The sequence below is a fragment of the Oculina patagonica genome, chromosome 6 (genome assembly GCF_052425735.1).
Source record: "Oculina patagonica isolate OP01 chromosome 6, crgOcupat, whole genome shotgun sequence".
Lineage (NCBI taxonomy): Eukaryota > Metazoa > Cnidaria > Anthozoa > Scleractinia > Oculinidae > Oculina > Oculina patagonica.
This window is the reverse complement of record NC_135763.1, coordinates 22,987,177-23,000,522: the sequence shown is the minus strand read 5'-3', so window position 1 is coordinate 23,000,522 and position 13,346 is coordinate 22,987,177. Positions and strand designations below refer to the sequence as shown.

The window sequence follows — 13,346 nt, the reverse complement described above, 5'->3', positions numbered from 1 at the left end:
TTTGTAGCAGGAATCATTATGTCCGTAGATAAATCTTAACTTTAAAGATTTTAAATCGACCCAACAGGTTGGAAGGACAGACCCTTTTCTGCTAAAAGTGAAACAGATCCAAACCTTAATTTATAACCCAAATAATCCGCCCAACTGAAATGACCCCTAAAATCCTAAGGTGGGACATATCTTTTGGACGCGCTGACAGTTGGCGGATCATAGACCGCTTCTCAAGAGAACGATTTTGCAAATTCTTTTTCGGATTTCCCAAAAAAATCGATGAAATTCAAGGTTGGGTTTAAAATCCCTCTCCGTTTTTGGATTTTTGTTTTATTGGGAAATCCGAAATCTGGATTTAAAAATCTAAGCCGGATTTCCCAATCAAATGCACTCTAGAACCTCTTTGTTTTCGAGTTGCAATTAATTCTGAAAATATTCAATCAATGAAACTTTTCATTATTGGGGATTTTCATCAAAGCACAGGCGTATCGGAGGTGCGGTGAGGCGGCTCCACTTTCCTTCATTATTGTTGATCTAGCTGCGACGCAGGCTATGTTGATCGAGAAGCATAAAAAAGGAAAAATAAAGGCTTCAAAACGTACGTATTGAACACAATTGATTTGAATTAAAAGAGGCGAGTGAAAAAAGGCGGGAACGGGACGGGTCTGACTTAAAATCCCTTGTCCGTCAGTTTCATTTCATCCTAACTAAACACTGAGAACGCTTGACGGAATATTCAGCACTCGCTCGTCCAAAATTACCATGATGTTTCAAGCAACCAACAGCGTTACCTCCCTTATGATTTGATGAAAAATCTTCTTATTCGGGGAGCAGGGATGGCGCAGTGGTGAGAGCGCTCGCCTCCCACCAATGTGGCCCGGGTTCGATTCCGGCCCGGTACCATATGTGGGTTGTGTTTTTGTTGGTTCTCGTCCTTTCTCCGAGGGTTTTTCTCCGGGTTCTTCGGTTTTCCCTCCCTCCACAAAAACCAACACTTCCAAATTCCAATTCGATCTGGAATCAGTGGGATCAAAGAGTACCACCTAGTGGAAGATCCCACTGTAAATTCCCATTTATTCATTTTATTATTTATTTATTTATTCTAATGAAGCATGTTATATATATTGAAGTGCAAATGTGCAGGCATTCCAGCGGGTCATAAAAAGAACTATGCTATACCAAATGGCACGCCTGGCACGGGGTATTTATATTTATTTTTTCAGGGAATAGTAAAAATCGAAAACCCCACCTAGTGTTTCAATAACGGCTCTTGTTCCCCCAACCGACTTGTGGTAATTCATGGGTGAGGTGAAATGTAAGATGTGAACAGGTGACATGGCCAAACGGCATGCACAGAATCCCAAACTACACAGATCGGAATGTTACTAGACAACGTGCTTAAACAGGAAGGATGAAATAAAACGAGAAAAACACGAACACAATCCCAGCAGTAAACGAGAAGTTTTATGATATTAAAACATAGTTGATACTGAAAACTGACATCCGCTTTGCAACAGATTGGTTATACGACTGGAATGCCGAGACCATACCTGAAGACTGGTGTAGGGGACTGATCGTTAAACTCCCCAAGAAGGGGGATAGGACACAATGCACAAACTGGCGAGGAGTAACACTCCTCTCGGTACCAAGCAAGATCTTCTGTAAAATCATTCATATGAGACTCAGTGATGCCATCGACACCATCTTAAGAAAAGAGCAGGCAGGCTTTAGACCAGGGGTAGGATGCATAGACCACATTTTCACGCTCCGGAATATCTTTGAGCAGTGTATTGAGTGGAACACCAAGGTACACGTGAATTTCATAGACCTGGAAAAGGCCTTTGATAGCATTCACAGAGACACCTTATGGAATATCCTGCTAGCCTATGGGTGCCCTGAGAAGATTGTCAGCATCATCAAACTTTTCTACAACAACTTCACTTGCAGTGTTATCCATAAGAAGAAGCTAACAGACTGGTTCAGTGTTAGGAGCGGGTTGCGCCAAGGTTGCGTCTTGTCTCCCATGTTATTCTTAGTAGCCATTGACTGGATAATGCGCAAGACAATAGGCAACAAAAGACGGGGCATCAGATGGACACTGACGTCTTTGCTGGAAGATCAAGACTTTGCCGATGATGTGGCGCTAGTGTCTTCTACTAGAGATATTACAACGAAAACGATCAGACCTCTCGGTAGCTGCCAAACAACTGGGCTTGAGCATCAGCAGGAAGAAGACCAAGACAATGCAGCTTACAGATACACCATTACCAGTGGAATTGGAGAATGAAGATTTGGAGGAAGTAGAGGAATTTACTTACCTGGGAAGTGTTATGAGCAAAAGCAATGCCACGGTTAAAGACATTACCAACCGTCTCCAGAAGGCCAAATCATCATTTGTCCAACTGAATAAAGTATGGAGGTCACCAAACATCAGTGAAAAAAAAAAAACAAGATAAAGATCTATAACAGCAATGTCTTGTCAGTACTACTGTATGGTGCAGAATGCTGGAGGGTTACCCAAAGAGACAGCCAGAGACTATCAGGTTTCCGCACTTCATGCCTGAGAAAGATATGCAGGATATACTGGCCCCAGAAGATCACAAACAAGGAACTCTATCAAAGGACAGGACAACGGGACATCACCATGGTAATAAAGCAAAGAAGATGGAGGTGGCTAGGGCATGTTATCAGGAAAGGTCGAGAAAGCATAACACGAACTGCATTAAGATGGACACCGGATAGTGGAAGAAGGAAGAAAGGACGTCCACGGGAGACTTGGAGGAGGACAATCGAGGCAGAAATGAAAACAGCAGGGAAGACGTGGAAAGAACTTGAGAAGGCAGCCATGGAAAGGGAGCAATGGAAATCGCTGGTCTCAGCCTTATGTGCCTCCTAGGCGCGAAGAGGATTATTTATTTTTTTAAACATAGTTGAATAGTCTCGCTCCTATGAGCTTCCTTTAGCTCAGTGCTAGAGCGACCAACCGGTGTGTGGAATGTCCTGGATTCCACTCATGTTGGGAGAATTTGAAAAAGATTTTCCCAAATAGCTTGTGTTATCGTCTGATTGATATTTTTCCATCTCAGTAATCTAATTTATTCCGCTTGTGAAATAAGATCGTGTTCCACAAGGAAGCATGTTTAATTATTGATATAAGCTCTAGAAGCCATTCAAGATGATTTAGAGCTCGTGCATAATTTACTTCAACATTGAAGCTACCACGACAGTCTACTTGTTCCAGGGGTAGCGTCCCGGGGTAGCGTTTATCATCCTCGATAACGGATCAAGGAGCGAACTATGCCGAGACAATTTCTATTCGTGCCTGGAATTCTTCGTTCAAGTTTTTTTTCTTTAGAATCTGAGAATATTATTAAGAAGAGCAATTTTACTGATTGTGGTAAGGTAAGCAAATAAACAATATACTCAGTAGCTGTAAACTTAATTTTTTCATTTCCTTCAAAGGCTGTGACGTTGAAAAAGTTTTAAACATTATGAACAAGCAATCTTTTAAGGATAAATTTTATTATTTATTGTACGCTAAAGATGTTCAGAGTCCTCACAAAAGAGGAAATGTCACTGCACGCTAAGTAAATTTGACCGATTCACTGTGATGGGACGATTACTTTCTGTTCCCTCAGACTTTTGAATTATTACAAGACTTATGCTGCGTTTTGGTTTTTGAGAACTTTCATTTCAAGATAGTTTACTTTTAAAAAAGCACTTTACTAGATTTATTTTGCTCAGTACTGACTACTTCACATCCCTTCCTCATTTATGTTAAGTTTACTTTTTGTTATCCTAAACCCGATGTAATTTAATGTTAAATTCTTGCCCTTTTCCATTTCTCTTTTTCTAGTTGTTTTGTATATAACCACTAAATTTAAAATTTTGAAAAAATGGAATAAATAAATATGTGAAAAATGAAAAGACTTGTTCGTTTACGGTCTTTCGATGCGATATGACAGGCGTCATTTGGATCCCACTCAAAACAAACATTATTATCATGCTATACTAATAACTGTCTCAAACATGACAAAAGTCGCACACGCCTTCTTACTCTTCGACCATAACATTTGCAAACGTCTCTTTCTGTATGACAGACTCACAGTATTTTCACAGTTTGAACAACGTGAATTATCAGACTGTGACTCTGGAAAAGATAACGTTAAGGTAATTTTCTTTGAAGGATATTTGCAGAACATTACGGGTTTAGTGTAATGGGGACATTATCGGATATATCCGGATATAAACAAGATTTATTTTAAGAAAAAATAAACTATGGATTTTGGTCCGCAGAGACCAAAATCAGTCAACTGTTTATATTTAAGTTATTAGGTAGTTCTAAGTTTTCGACAAAATGCTTGTTTTCTAGCATCCTATCACATTTTAGAATTCCTCTATGCCCATGTTTGGGAGAAATTTCGGTAACTGCATTTTAACTGAAAGGGAAAATGTTCTTATGCGGCAATTGGAAAATAAAAAACATAAAAGAATTCACAAACATCCACTTATTTAGTATGGAGTAAGATTTTTTAAGATTTTTTAAAAACTTTTTCACCACAGGACGAATCTGAGACAAAAGCTAAGGGAAAGTGATGTCGCTATTTACTTGCAGGTGGAATTGTATAATCATGTTAATGTGGATCATACTTGTGGTGAGTACAGTGAATAATTAATAAACCCCTTAATGACATTGGTCTCAGTAAGACAGGATATTGTCTTATGCGAAAAGAATTGTGGCAAAAAAAGAACGACATGGACCTCGAATGAACAAAAAGTGAACAGGATGAACTTAAATGCAAAAATATAACGTCCTTGCATTCTACTTATTATGAGCAACGAAGATTTAATGCGTCTGAAGCCATGTACAGCTATTTGGTTATGGTAGAATAAAAAATAAATTAAAAAACGGGCTGTCTAGCTCTGACTAAACCTTTTCCCTTTTGATGTCAGACTATGGCTAAGAAAATTGTAATACTAATTAAATTTTTCCCGGTCGAATGAGAGAATCGACGCGGAGCGACGAAAAAAAATTGTCCTTGTATTTGTCCCCAGCGGTTTCCAGAAGAGGGAGTGTCAAGTAAAACATCGTTAAGAAAAGAACAGAACAACGTAAAGAACAGAAGAAAGTTCTTGATAAGAATGGTGCCAAATACATGTATACCGGGTACAACCTGCACCTGGTAACGCGAAGTGGGCTTTTGCGGGTCGCAATTTTTTGCCACCTTTCGGGTAAACTTGCAAAGGCTCTTTACAGATGTAACGAACGTGTTTAAACCATCTGAAAACCAATAGGAGAGTGAGAAATTTCCAAGGAATTTCATTGTTACTAGAAACGAACATCCGAATAATAACTGACCCATTCCCCCGCAGAAAGGAATATTACAATATATATACAATAGTGCTTTGCACTTGCTGCTTTAGATATGTTTATTATTTTTATGTTATTTATTTGTTCAGTTAAAACTAGAAATGAATAAAACATTTTAAATATTAGAAAATTTAATTCAAATATTTTGTCATTCTATTTCACAGTGCTGCTCTAACGTTTTTGCTGATTTAGAATCGGGTAAGTTGTTATTTTTTAAAATTCATTTCAGTGGGAATTACAATATCGTATAATAAATATATCTTATTATTTTGCGTCTGCTAAAAGTATCTTTGTGGCTCGTTTATCAGTCTAAATCACCTACTGCACTGAGAAATGAGCTGTACTGCTTATCCTTAATGCGCATTATTTCACCCTTGATTAAAACACACGCATTAAAAATGGCGGCTTTTGACTGGAGCTTGCCAGAGAAGTGAATCGTCATTTTCTTGTAAACGAGTCTGGCGACCTACCAATTCTCTCTCTAAACAATCGTCTGAAATCTGAATTTAGCACGCAATCGGGAATATAATAATGATATTATAAGGAATTATTGCGTATGGCCAAGGTGTTGTTGCTCCTGAGCGAGCATTTATGTCAAATTATTTATGTCTATTTATGTCAAAATGTAAGTTCCTATAAGATAAACAACCAGTTGGCAATCGAAACTGGTTTGACAAAAATCTCAGAAATGACCTTAATGTTAGAACAATCAGTGAGATCTGAATGATTCTTACATCTCATATATACAATGCATATGCCAGGAAGTAAAAGAAGTTTTGTTTTGTCTAGGTATTTCATTAAATTCTTTCTAGAAAATAAAAAGTGTTTGGAAACCAGTGAGGAAAGTTTTATATTGACAGCAGGGCTTTTTTTTACATCTCCTCACTTTTCATATTTATGCAAAAATAAGGCAAGTAATCAAGCACCACAAAACAAACAAGTTTGAACAGAGGATAGCAGAGAAGATATGTGGCTTTCCTTGATTTTCAGGTTCGGAAGATTCTCAGTACTGGCGGTTAGATGGAAGTGATGTCGACATCGGGTCAGTTAAAAATGGCTGCTAAGTAATTTATTTTAAGAAGTATGTCTTGTATCACTGACTACTTGACGTACCTTAAACACTCTTCATTTGCTATTGTTCGAATAACTCGTTGTTTTGGAAGGCAACAAAACAGAATAAAACCTTACCAACTTTTTAGCATGCAAGTGTCCCTGAATGTCTTTTCCAAAACTAACAATGGCTGAACATTTTAAACTGACATAAGTACAAATGTAACACAACAACTGATAGTTCCAGTTCAGTTCAAAGTTCCAGTTCACATCTGGATCTAGGAGTTCTACCCTGGGGCCAACTGAACGCAGCCTAGATCTAGGGCACTCTCTTGACTCTTGATGGCCGTGAGGTAGTATCATCACTTTGTCCCATGACATGTTTGTATTCCACTGGTTTGTCTTTACTTGTTGTTCCAGAAGGAACAGGTTCACTAAACTCTCGGCTTGGTGAAGTTTGTGTTGCTCTCTGAGCCTCCGAAACATCTGATGACTTACTGGTGGCTGGTAATACATCATTATCACGCTCTAGATACTTTTTCACATGAGTCACATTCCGACGGTCCTGTACACCATCAGCCTCAAGAAGAATACTATTGCCATTTTTCTGAAAAATTGTAAAGGGAGACTGTTTGAATGGTGTTGAAAGTTTGTTTTCTTTCTCCTGTCTCAGTAACACCTTATCACCTTCTTGAAACTCGCTTTCACGTGCATTTCTTCTGTAGTCTGCATACACCTTCCCTTTCTCTTTCCGCTCACTGTCACGATCTCTGACTTCATCTTCAATACGAAACTCTTGGAGTTGGGGTAGTTTGGTTTTGACGCGTCTTCTAAACAACAATTCTGCTGGGCTAAACCCCGTTGTAGAATGTGGTGTACTACGATACATCACTAAGAAGCTGTCCATCTCTGACTTCCAGTTGCGACCCTCTTCTTGAGCAATACGCAGGCGCTTCAGGATACTGCGGTTTTGTCTTTCGATTTCACCGTTGGCCTGTAGCAATAAAGGTGTGGTTCTCCTGTGCTCAATTCCGTTCTCCTCCAAGTATTTCTCGAAATAGTCACTGACAATCTGCGGTCTATTGTCAGTCCTTGGGGACAAAGGAAGGCCGCGAGGGACGAAAATCTTGGAAAGCAATGATACAATCTTCTCAGCGGTAGTTGGTTTGGTAAATTCCATCTTGAATAATCGGCTGTAGTAGTCCACCACGACAAAGACATAATCACCGGAAGGCAGTGGACCCAAAAAGTCAGAAGGCAACACTTACGTGATATCAGCTCAGGTTCAGATGGTTTGAAACTAACTGACAGCCATGACAGGTCTTACAAGCTTTCTCCGCTTCTTTGTCGATGCTTGGCCACCACACTTTGGTTCGCAAACGTTTCTTCATTGATACAATTCCAGGATGAACTTCATGTGCCAACTTTAGTACTTGACTACGAAGTTGCTTACGTTCCAATCGCACTTAATTCGCCTCGCACAGGTGGGTACTCTTTGAATTCTATGGCATGCTACTTTCCATTCAAGAGACATTCTCTCACACTTTTCAGCTCTGGGTCATGTTCTGATGCTCTCTCAATTTCACGAGTTGTCAAGGCGTTGATTCTTGAGCCACCCACTTCACATACTCCTCTGTTAAGTCTTCGTCTCTTGACGGCGTCACTGGATGTAGTAGGCGTGACAAAGAATCTGCAATATTCTGGGGACCTGGGACGTATTTCACGGTAAATCTGTAAGGTTGCATTCTGAGAAGCCATCGCTCGATCCTAGCACAGGTCTTGGATTTAGGCGAGAAAATACATTCCAGGGGTTTGTGGTCAGTCATTAATTCAAATTCAGCACCATACAAATAGGCATGAAATCTTTCGCTGGACCACACGCCTTTTTTATCGTAACTTACCTTTTCACCTTTTTTGGCGAAAGAAAACCTATAATTCAGGTCATCAAGTCGAAGGTCATCGAAGCGACGTGCTAAAAGTCACTCAAACCAAAATTCGTTTTATTAAAACATTATATTGATTCGAAAGAGCAAAAAAAAAATTAGATCAAGTCACGTTACGAAAACAATCGTCGTATCAAAATATTTTTCATTCTATTTTGGTTAAGTAACTACAAAGATCGAGAACCGCAGCAGGTAAAATATCACGATTTTGTGGCGTGTCACGTGACACATTTCCTCCATTCAGTTTCCTGAGTAAAACTTCATGCAACAGGTGAGCTAATCTCCTTTGTAGCTGTGATTTGAGTCATCACTTAATTAACGCAAAATTGTTTTAACAACTTGTTACAAAGCGGCTAAAGAAAGGACAAAGAAACGATGGGCAAGACAACCGTGAATTTTCAATGCTTACATGAAAAGAAAGATCAAGAAAGCTTGACAAAGACCTGAACAATCGGTGAAAAGCAATTTTACATGAAAAAACAAAGCACTATGTAAACAGCATTTGAAAATGTTTTCCACAAACAGAAGTTTGTAGACGAATGCTGCAAATCGCCTTTCCTGATTTAAACTACGGACATTTTCCACCTTAATGAACATAACTTTTCCACCTTTAACTTTAACTTTTCGTGTATTTTAAATTTCTCTCCCTCAAGGAAGGCTGCTTTTGTTTGTGCTTTGAGTTCTCAAATGTTCGCTGTGTCACGTGGCTTAAGCCGCTGACCAATTTCCTCGTTCTTCGTTTCAAGTAGTTATCGTCTGTTGCTTTGGAGCTTTCTCCTGGTGTTGCATTTTCTCTCCTCCTTTATGCCGGTTCGTCTTAAGTCTTGTGTAGCCTTTCATTCAAAGGATTCAATAGACAATGAACGACACCAAAACTTCATCACAGTAGCTTAACATTAATAGTTTCTGCAACACGGGAAAGAAACCTGGGAACCCTAAATTCCGCCTACTTTTGTTCAAACGACTCTTGGCTAATATTAATCGATCTACTCTCTCAAGAAGTTTTACTTGATGGTTTTACAAAAAGGAGGTGATTTTTTTGTCGGCTATTGTTTGTTTAAGTAATTTCTTGGATATAGATTTTGTTATGAAATTTAGCGATATAAAATCACGACGTTTCGACCTCTCCGAGGTCATTTTCAAGTGCGAATAAAAATATAAAATTAGCATAAATATATTAAAATAGTAAAATAGGCAAAATTGTCACGAACGCTGAAATGCGATAAAATATGTAAAAATAAGTGACAAAATATTAATGAGGTTAAAAGGGGTTAAAAAACTTAAAAATACAGAAACAATAAGAGTAATTAAAAAGAAAAAACCGACCTAAACAAATAGTTTTGCGCGGATGGAATCGCATTGTTTGTTCAGAGTTGGTTTCAGTTCTTTGATAAAAAACATTTCATAAATAAGGCAGTCAAACTTGCTCTGACACTTCTTCAAAATTCTAAAAAACTGCGCAATGTCATCTGGGGCCATATCGTGTTGTTCCTTGAGGTGATTACCAATGGCCGATCCCTTGTGTTCTTCAATTCGTTGGTGAAGATGTCGGCACGTGTATCCGACATACCCTGCATCACACAGGTTACACTGAAAATTATACACAACGCATTGTTGATTCACAAGGGGTGGCTTGTCTTCCCTCACTTTGATTTCATCCTTGATTTTCCAACTCGTGTACACGGGGCTGATGTCTACCTTGATCTTCCGGCTGAGGTCTCCAAGTTGTCTGCGGACCGAATTTGCAGATTTCTGGTCTTTGAAAGGCAGCACGATTCTGATTGGATCTTGCTTCTCAAGATCGTTTTGTTGGGTAGGTGCACCCTCGGACACTTTAGACTCAATAAATTGACGGATGGTAGACTGTACAAGTTTTTCTGGGTAGCACAGACGGGAAAAGGTCACTTTGAGGCGTTCACACTCTTGATGAAACAATTTCCACGAAGAAGAGAGCTTGAATGCACGGTTGAGCATGGTGTTCAATAGTGATCGTTTATATCTTACATCCACATGGCTATGATCGTGTAACAATAGCCCGGTGTCCGTAGGCTTTCGGTACACCTTCGTGTCTAAATGGCATCCATTCCTGATGATATCCATTCCCAAGAAGGGGAGTCTGCCATTTTCTTCAAGCTCCATTGTGAAGTTGATAGAAGGATGACTGTTGTTTAATGTAATTAAAAACTCAGAGGCTGTTTCTACATCAGGCATTGCGCTAAGCGTATCATCGACATAGCGTTTGTAGAAGGCAGGCATCTCGTTTCTGGTTTCTAATTGTTTCTCGATGTTGCACATGAATGTGTTAGCCATGAGAGGTCCCAGTGGCGAACCCATAGCAACACCGTCCACCTGTTCGAAAAGGCTTCCTTCGAACTGAAAAAGCTGATTTTTCGTCGCAACTCGTAACAACTCAATCAGATCCGACTTCGTGATGTTAAGATTGTGTTCTTTGTTAAACCAGTCGTTTTCAAAGGCTCTTTCTGAGATGTTTTCAATGGTTTCATCTACAGGTACGTTGGTGAAAAGTGAAGATACTAAGATGTCATGGTCGTTGATTTCCATCCCATGGAGTTCATTGGCGAATTGGAAAATGTCACTGACGGTGTGGTCGTTGACGGACAAGGGTTTCAACTTTTCATCCAGCCACTTTGCAAGCTTGTAATTGTATGTTCCAGTAGCCGACAGTATCGGACGCATGGCTAGCTTCTTCTTGTGGGTTTTTGGCAAACCACAAAGATGGGCAAGTCTCGAGCCTTTCTGGATTACTGAATCAGCAATAGCTTTGGGCAAGATTCTTTGTACCACCGAGGATAACTCTTTCTCTTTCTGAAGCAACGGATGGAAATGCTTCGGAGGTCTTCCTCGTGTTCTTGGTCTCTCAAGGCCTACGGGCGTGAACTTTGTCTCGTCATTAATGGATGACTCCTTCAACAGACGCACATAGTGACATTTTCCAATTCGCCAATGAACTCCATGGGATGGAAATCAACGACCATGACATCTTAGTGTCATATGACGTATCTTCACTTTTCACCGACGTACCTGTAGATGAAACCATTGAAAACATCGCAGAAAGAGCCTTTGAAAACGACTGGTTTAACAAAGAACACAATCTTAACATCACGAAGTCGGATCTGATTGAGTTGTTACGAGTTGCGACGAAAAATCAGCTTTTTCAGTTCGAAGGAAGCCTTTTCGAACAGGTGGACGGTGTTGCTATGGGTTCGCCACTGGGACCTCTCATGGCTAACACATTCATGTGCAACATCGAGAAACAATTAGAAACCAGAAACGAGATGCCTGCCTTCTACAAACGCTATGTCGATGATACGCTTAGCGCAATGCCTGATGTAGAAACAGCCTCTGAGTTCTTAATTACATTAAACAACAGTCATCCTTCTATCAACTTCACAATGGAGCTTGAAGAAAATGGCAGACTCCCCTTCTTGGGAATGGATATCATCAGGAATGGATGCCATTTAGACACGAAGGTGTACCGAAAGCCTACGGACACCGGGCTATTGTTACACGATCATAGCCATGTGGATGTAAGATATAAACGATCACTATTGAACACCATGCTCAACCGTGCATTCAAGCTCTCTTCTTCGTGGAAATTGTTTCATCAAGAGTGTGAACGCCTCAAAGTGACCTTTTCCCGTCTGTGCTACCCAGAAAAACTTGTACAGTCTACCATCCGTCAATTTATTGAGTCTAAAGTGTCCGAGGGTGCACCTACCCAACAAAACGATCTTGAGAAGCAAGACCCAATCAGAATCGTGCTGCCTTTCAAAGACCAGAAATCTGCAAATTCGGTCCGCAGACAACTTGGAGATCTCAGCCGGAAGATCAAGGTAGACATCAGCCCCGTGTACACGAGTTGGAAAATCAAGGATGAAATCAAAGTGAGGGAAGACAAGCCACCCCTTGTGAATCAACAATGCGTTGTGTATAATTTTCAGTGTAACCTGTGTGATGCAGGGTATGTCGGATACACGTGCCGACATCTTCACCAACGAATTGAAGAACACAAGGGATCGGCCATTGGTAATCACCTCAAGGAACAACACGATATGGCCCCAGATGACATTGCGCAGTTTTTTAGAATTTTGAAGAAGTGTCAGAGCAAGTTTGACTGCCTTATTTATGAAATGTTTTTTATCAAAGAACTGAAACCAACTCTGAACAAACAATGCGATTCCATCCGCGCAAAACTATTTGTTTAGGTCGGTTTTTTCTTTTTAATTACTCTTATTGTTTCTGTATTTTTAAGTTTTTTAACCCCTTTTAACTTCATTAATATTTTGTCACTTATTTTTACATATTTTATCGCATTTCAGCGTTCGTGACAATTTTGCCTATTTTACTATTTTAATATATTTATGCTAATTTTATATTTTTATTCGCACTTGAAAATGACCTCGGAGAGGTCGAAACGTCGTGATTTTATATCGCTAAATTTCATAACAAAATCTATTGTTTGTTTGTTTATTTATTTATTTAATGGCATCTCAAATTACATGGTCATACAGAACTCCTTTACAGACGAGCCACAAAAATCTATACATATAAACGGGGTAGCTAAAAGGGTCATTGAATAAGAAAGTGACTGACTAAGCTTTTCTTGGGGTGGTAAATAAAATGCCGACTAACGAGGTGGTCGTAAGGCGAAGTTCTAATAGATTAGAGACGAAACTTTTGCAGAGCCTAAAAAGTGCTTGCAAATATGATGAGTATAAAATAGAATGTTCATTAAGTGGAGAAAATGTTTGCACTTGTTCATGAATTTAAAAAAAAATGTTGTTGTTAGTTACTATCTCCTCCTCTCAAAAGTAATGGTCCGTCCGTGACCCGTGTTTAGAAGTAGCAAATGGGCGTTTCTCCCCTTCCCCGTCCAAACCTTCTCTCCTCTCGAAGGGGGACAAAGACCACACTCGAGAGAGCGTAAAATTGAGACAATACAGCTGAAATCACAAATTCTTTGACCAAAA

The 13,346-nt window shown here is 39.6% G+C and overlaps 2 protein-coding genes across 2 annotated transcripts; one reads left to right on the top strand and one right to left on the bottom strand.

The window, feature by feature from the left end:
• Positions 1 to 9,429: 9,429 nt before the first annotated feature.
• LOC144657940 (uncharacterized) lies at positions 9,430 to 11,476 on the bottom strand. The gene is made up of 2 exons (XM_078518277.1): positions 11,398 to 11,476; positions 9,430 to 11,240 (listed from the first exon to the last, which is right to left on the bottom strand). Exons 1-2 carry the CDS (start codon positions 11,474 to 11,476, stop codon positions 9,682 to 9,684), a joined length of 1,638 nt encoding a protein of 545 aa, XP_078374403.1. The 3' UTR covers positions 9,430 to 9,681.
• Positions 11,477 to 11,558: 82 nt separating this feature from the next.
• LOC144657200 (uncharacterized) lies at positions 11,559 to 12,826 on the top strand. The gene has a single exon (XM_078517514.1). The coding sequence runs from the start codon at positions 11,574 to 11,576 to the stop codon at positions 12,579 to 12,581; it is 1,008 nt and encodes a 335-aa protein (XP_078373640.1). The 5' UTR covers positions 11,559 to 11,573; the 3' UTR covers positions 12,582 to 12,826.
• Positions 12,827 to 13,346: the final 520 nt, after the last annotated feature.

Excerpts from the sequence above, each read along its gene's own strand:
- LOC144657940 (XM_078518277.1), bottom strand. The coding sequence starts at position 11,476 with ATGTTAAGATTGTGTTCTTTGTTAAACCAGTCGTTTTCAAAGGCTCTT. Across the intron at positions 11,241-11,397 it reads TTCAATGGTTTCATCTACAG|GCCTTGAGAGACCAAGAACA; the intron begins GTACGTCGGTGA and ends TCACGCCCGTAG.
- LOC144657200 (XM_078517514.1), top strand. The coding sequence starts at position 11,574 with ATGGGTTCGCCACTGGGACCTCTCATGGCTAACACATTCATGTGCAAC.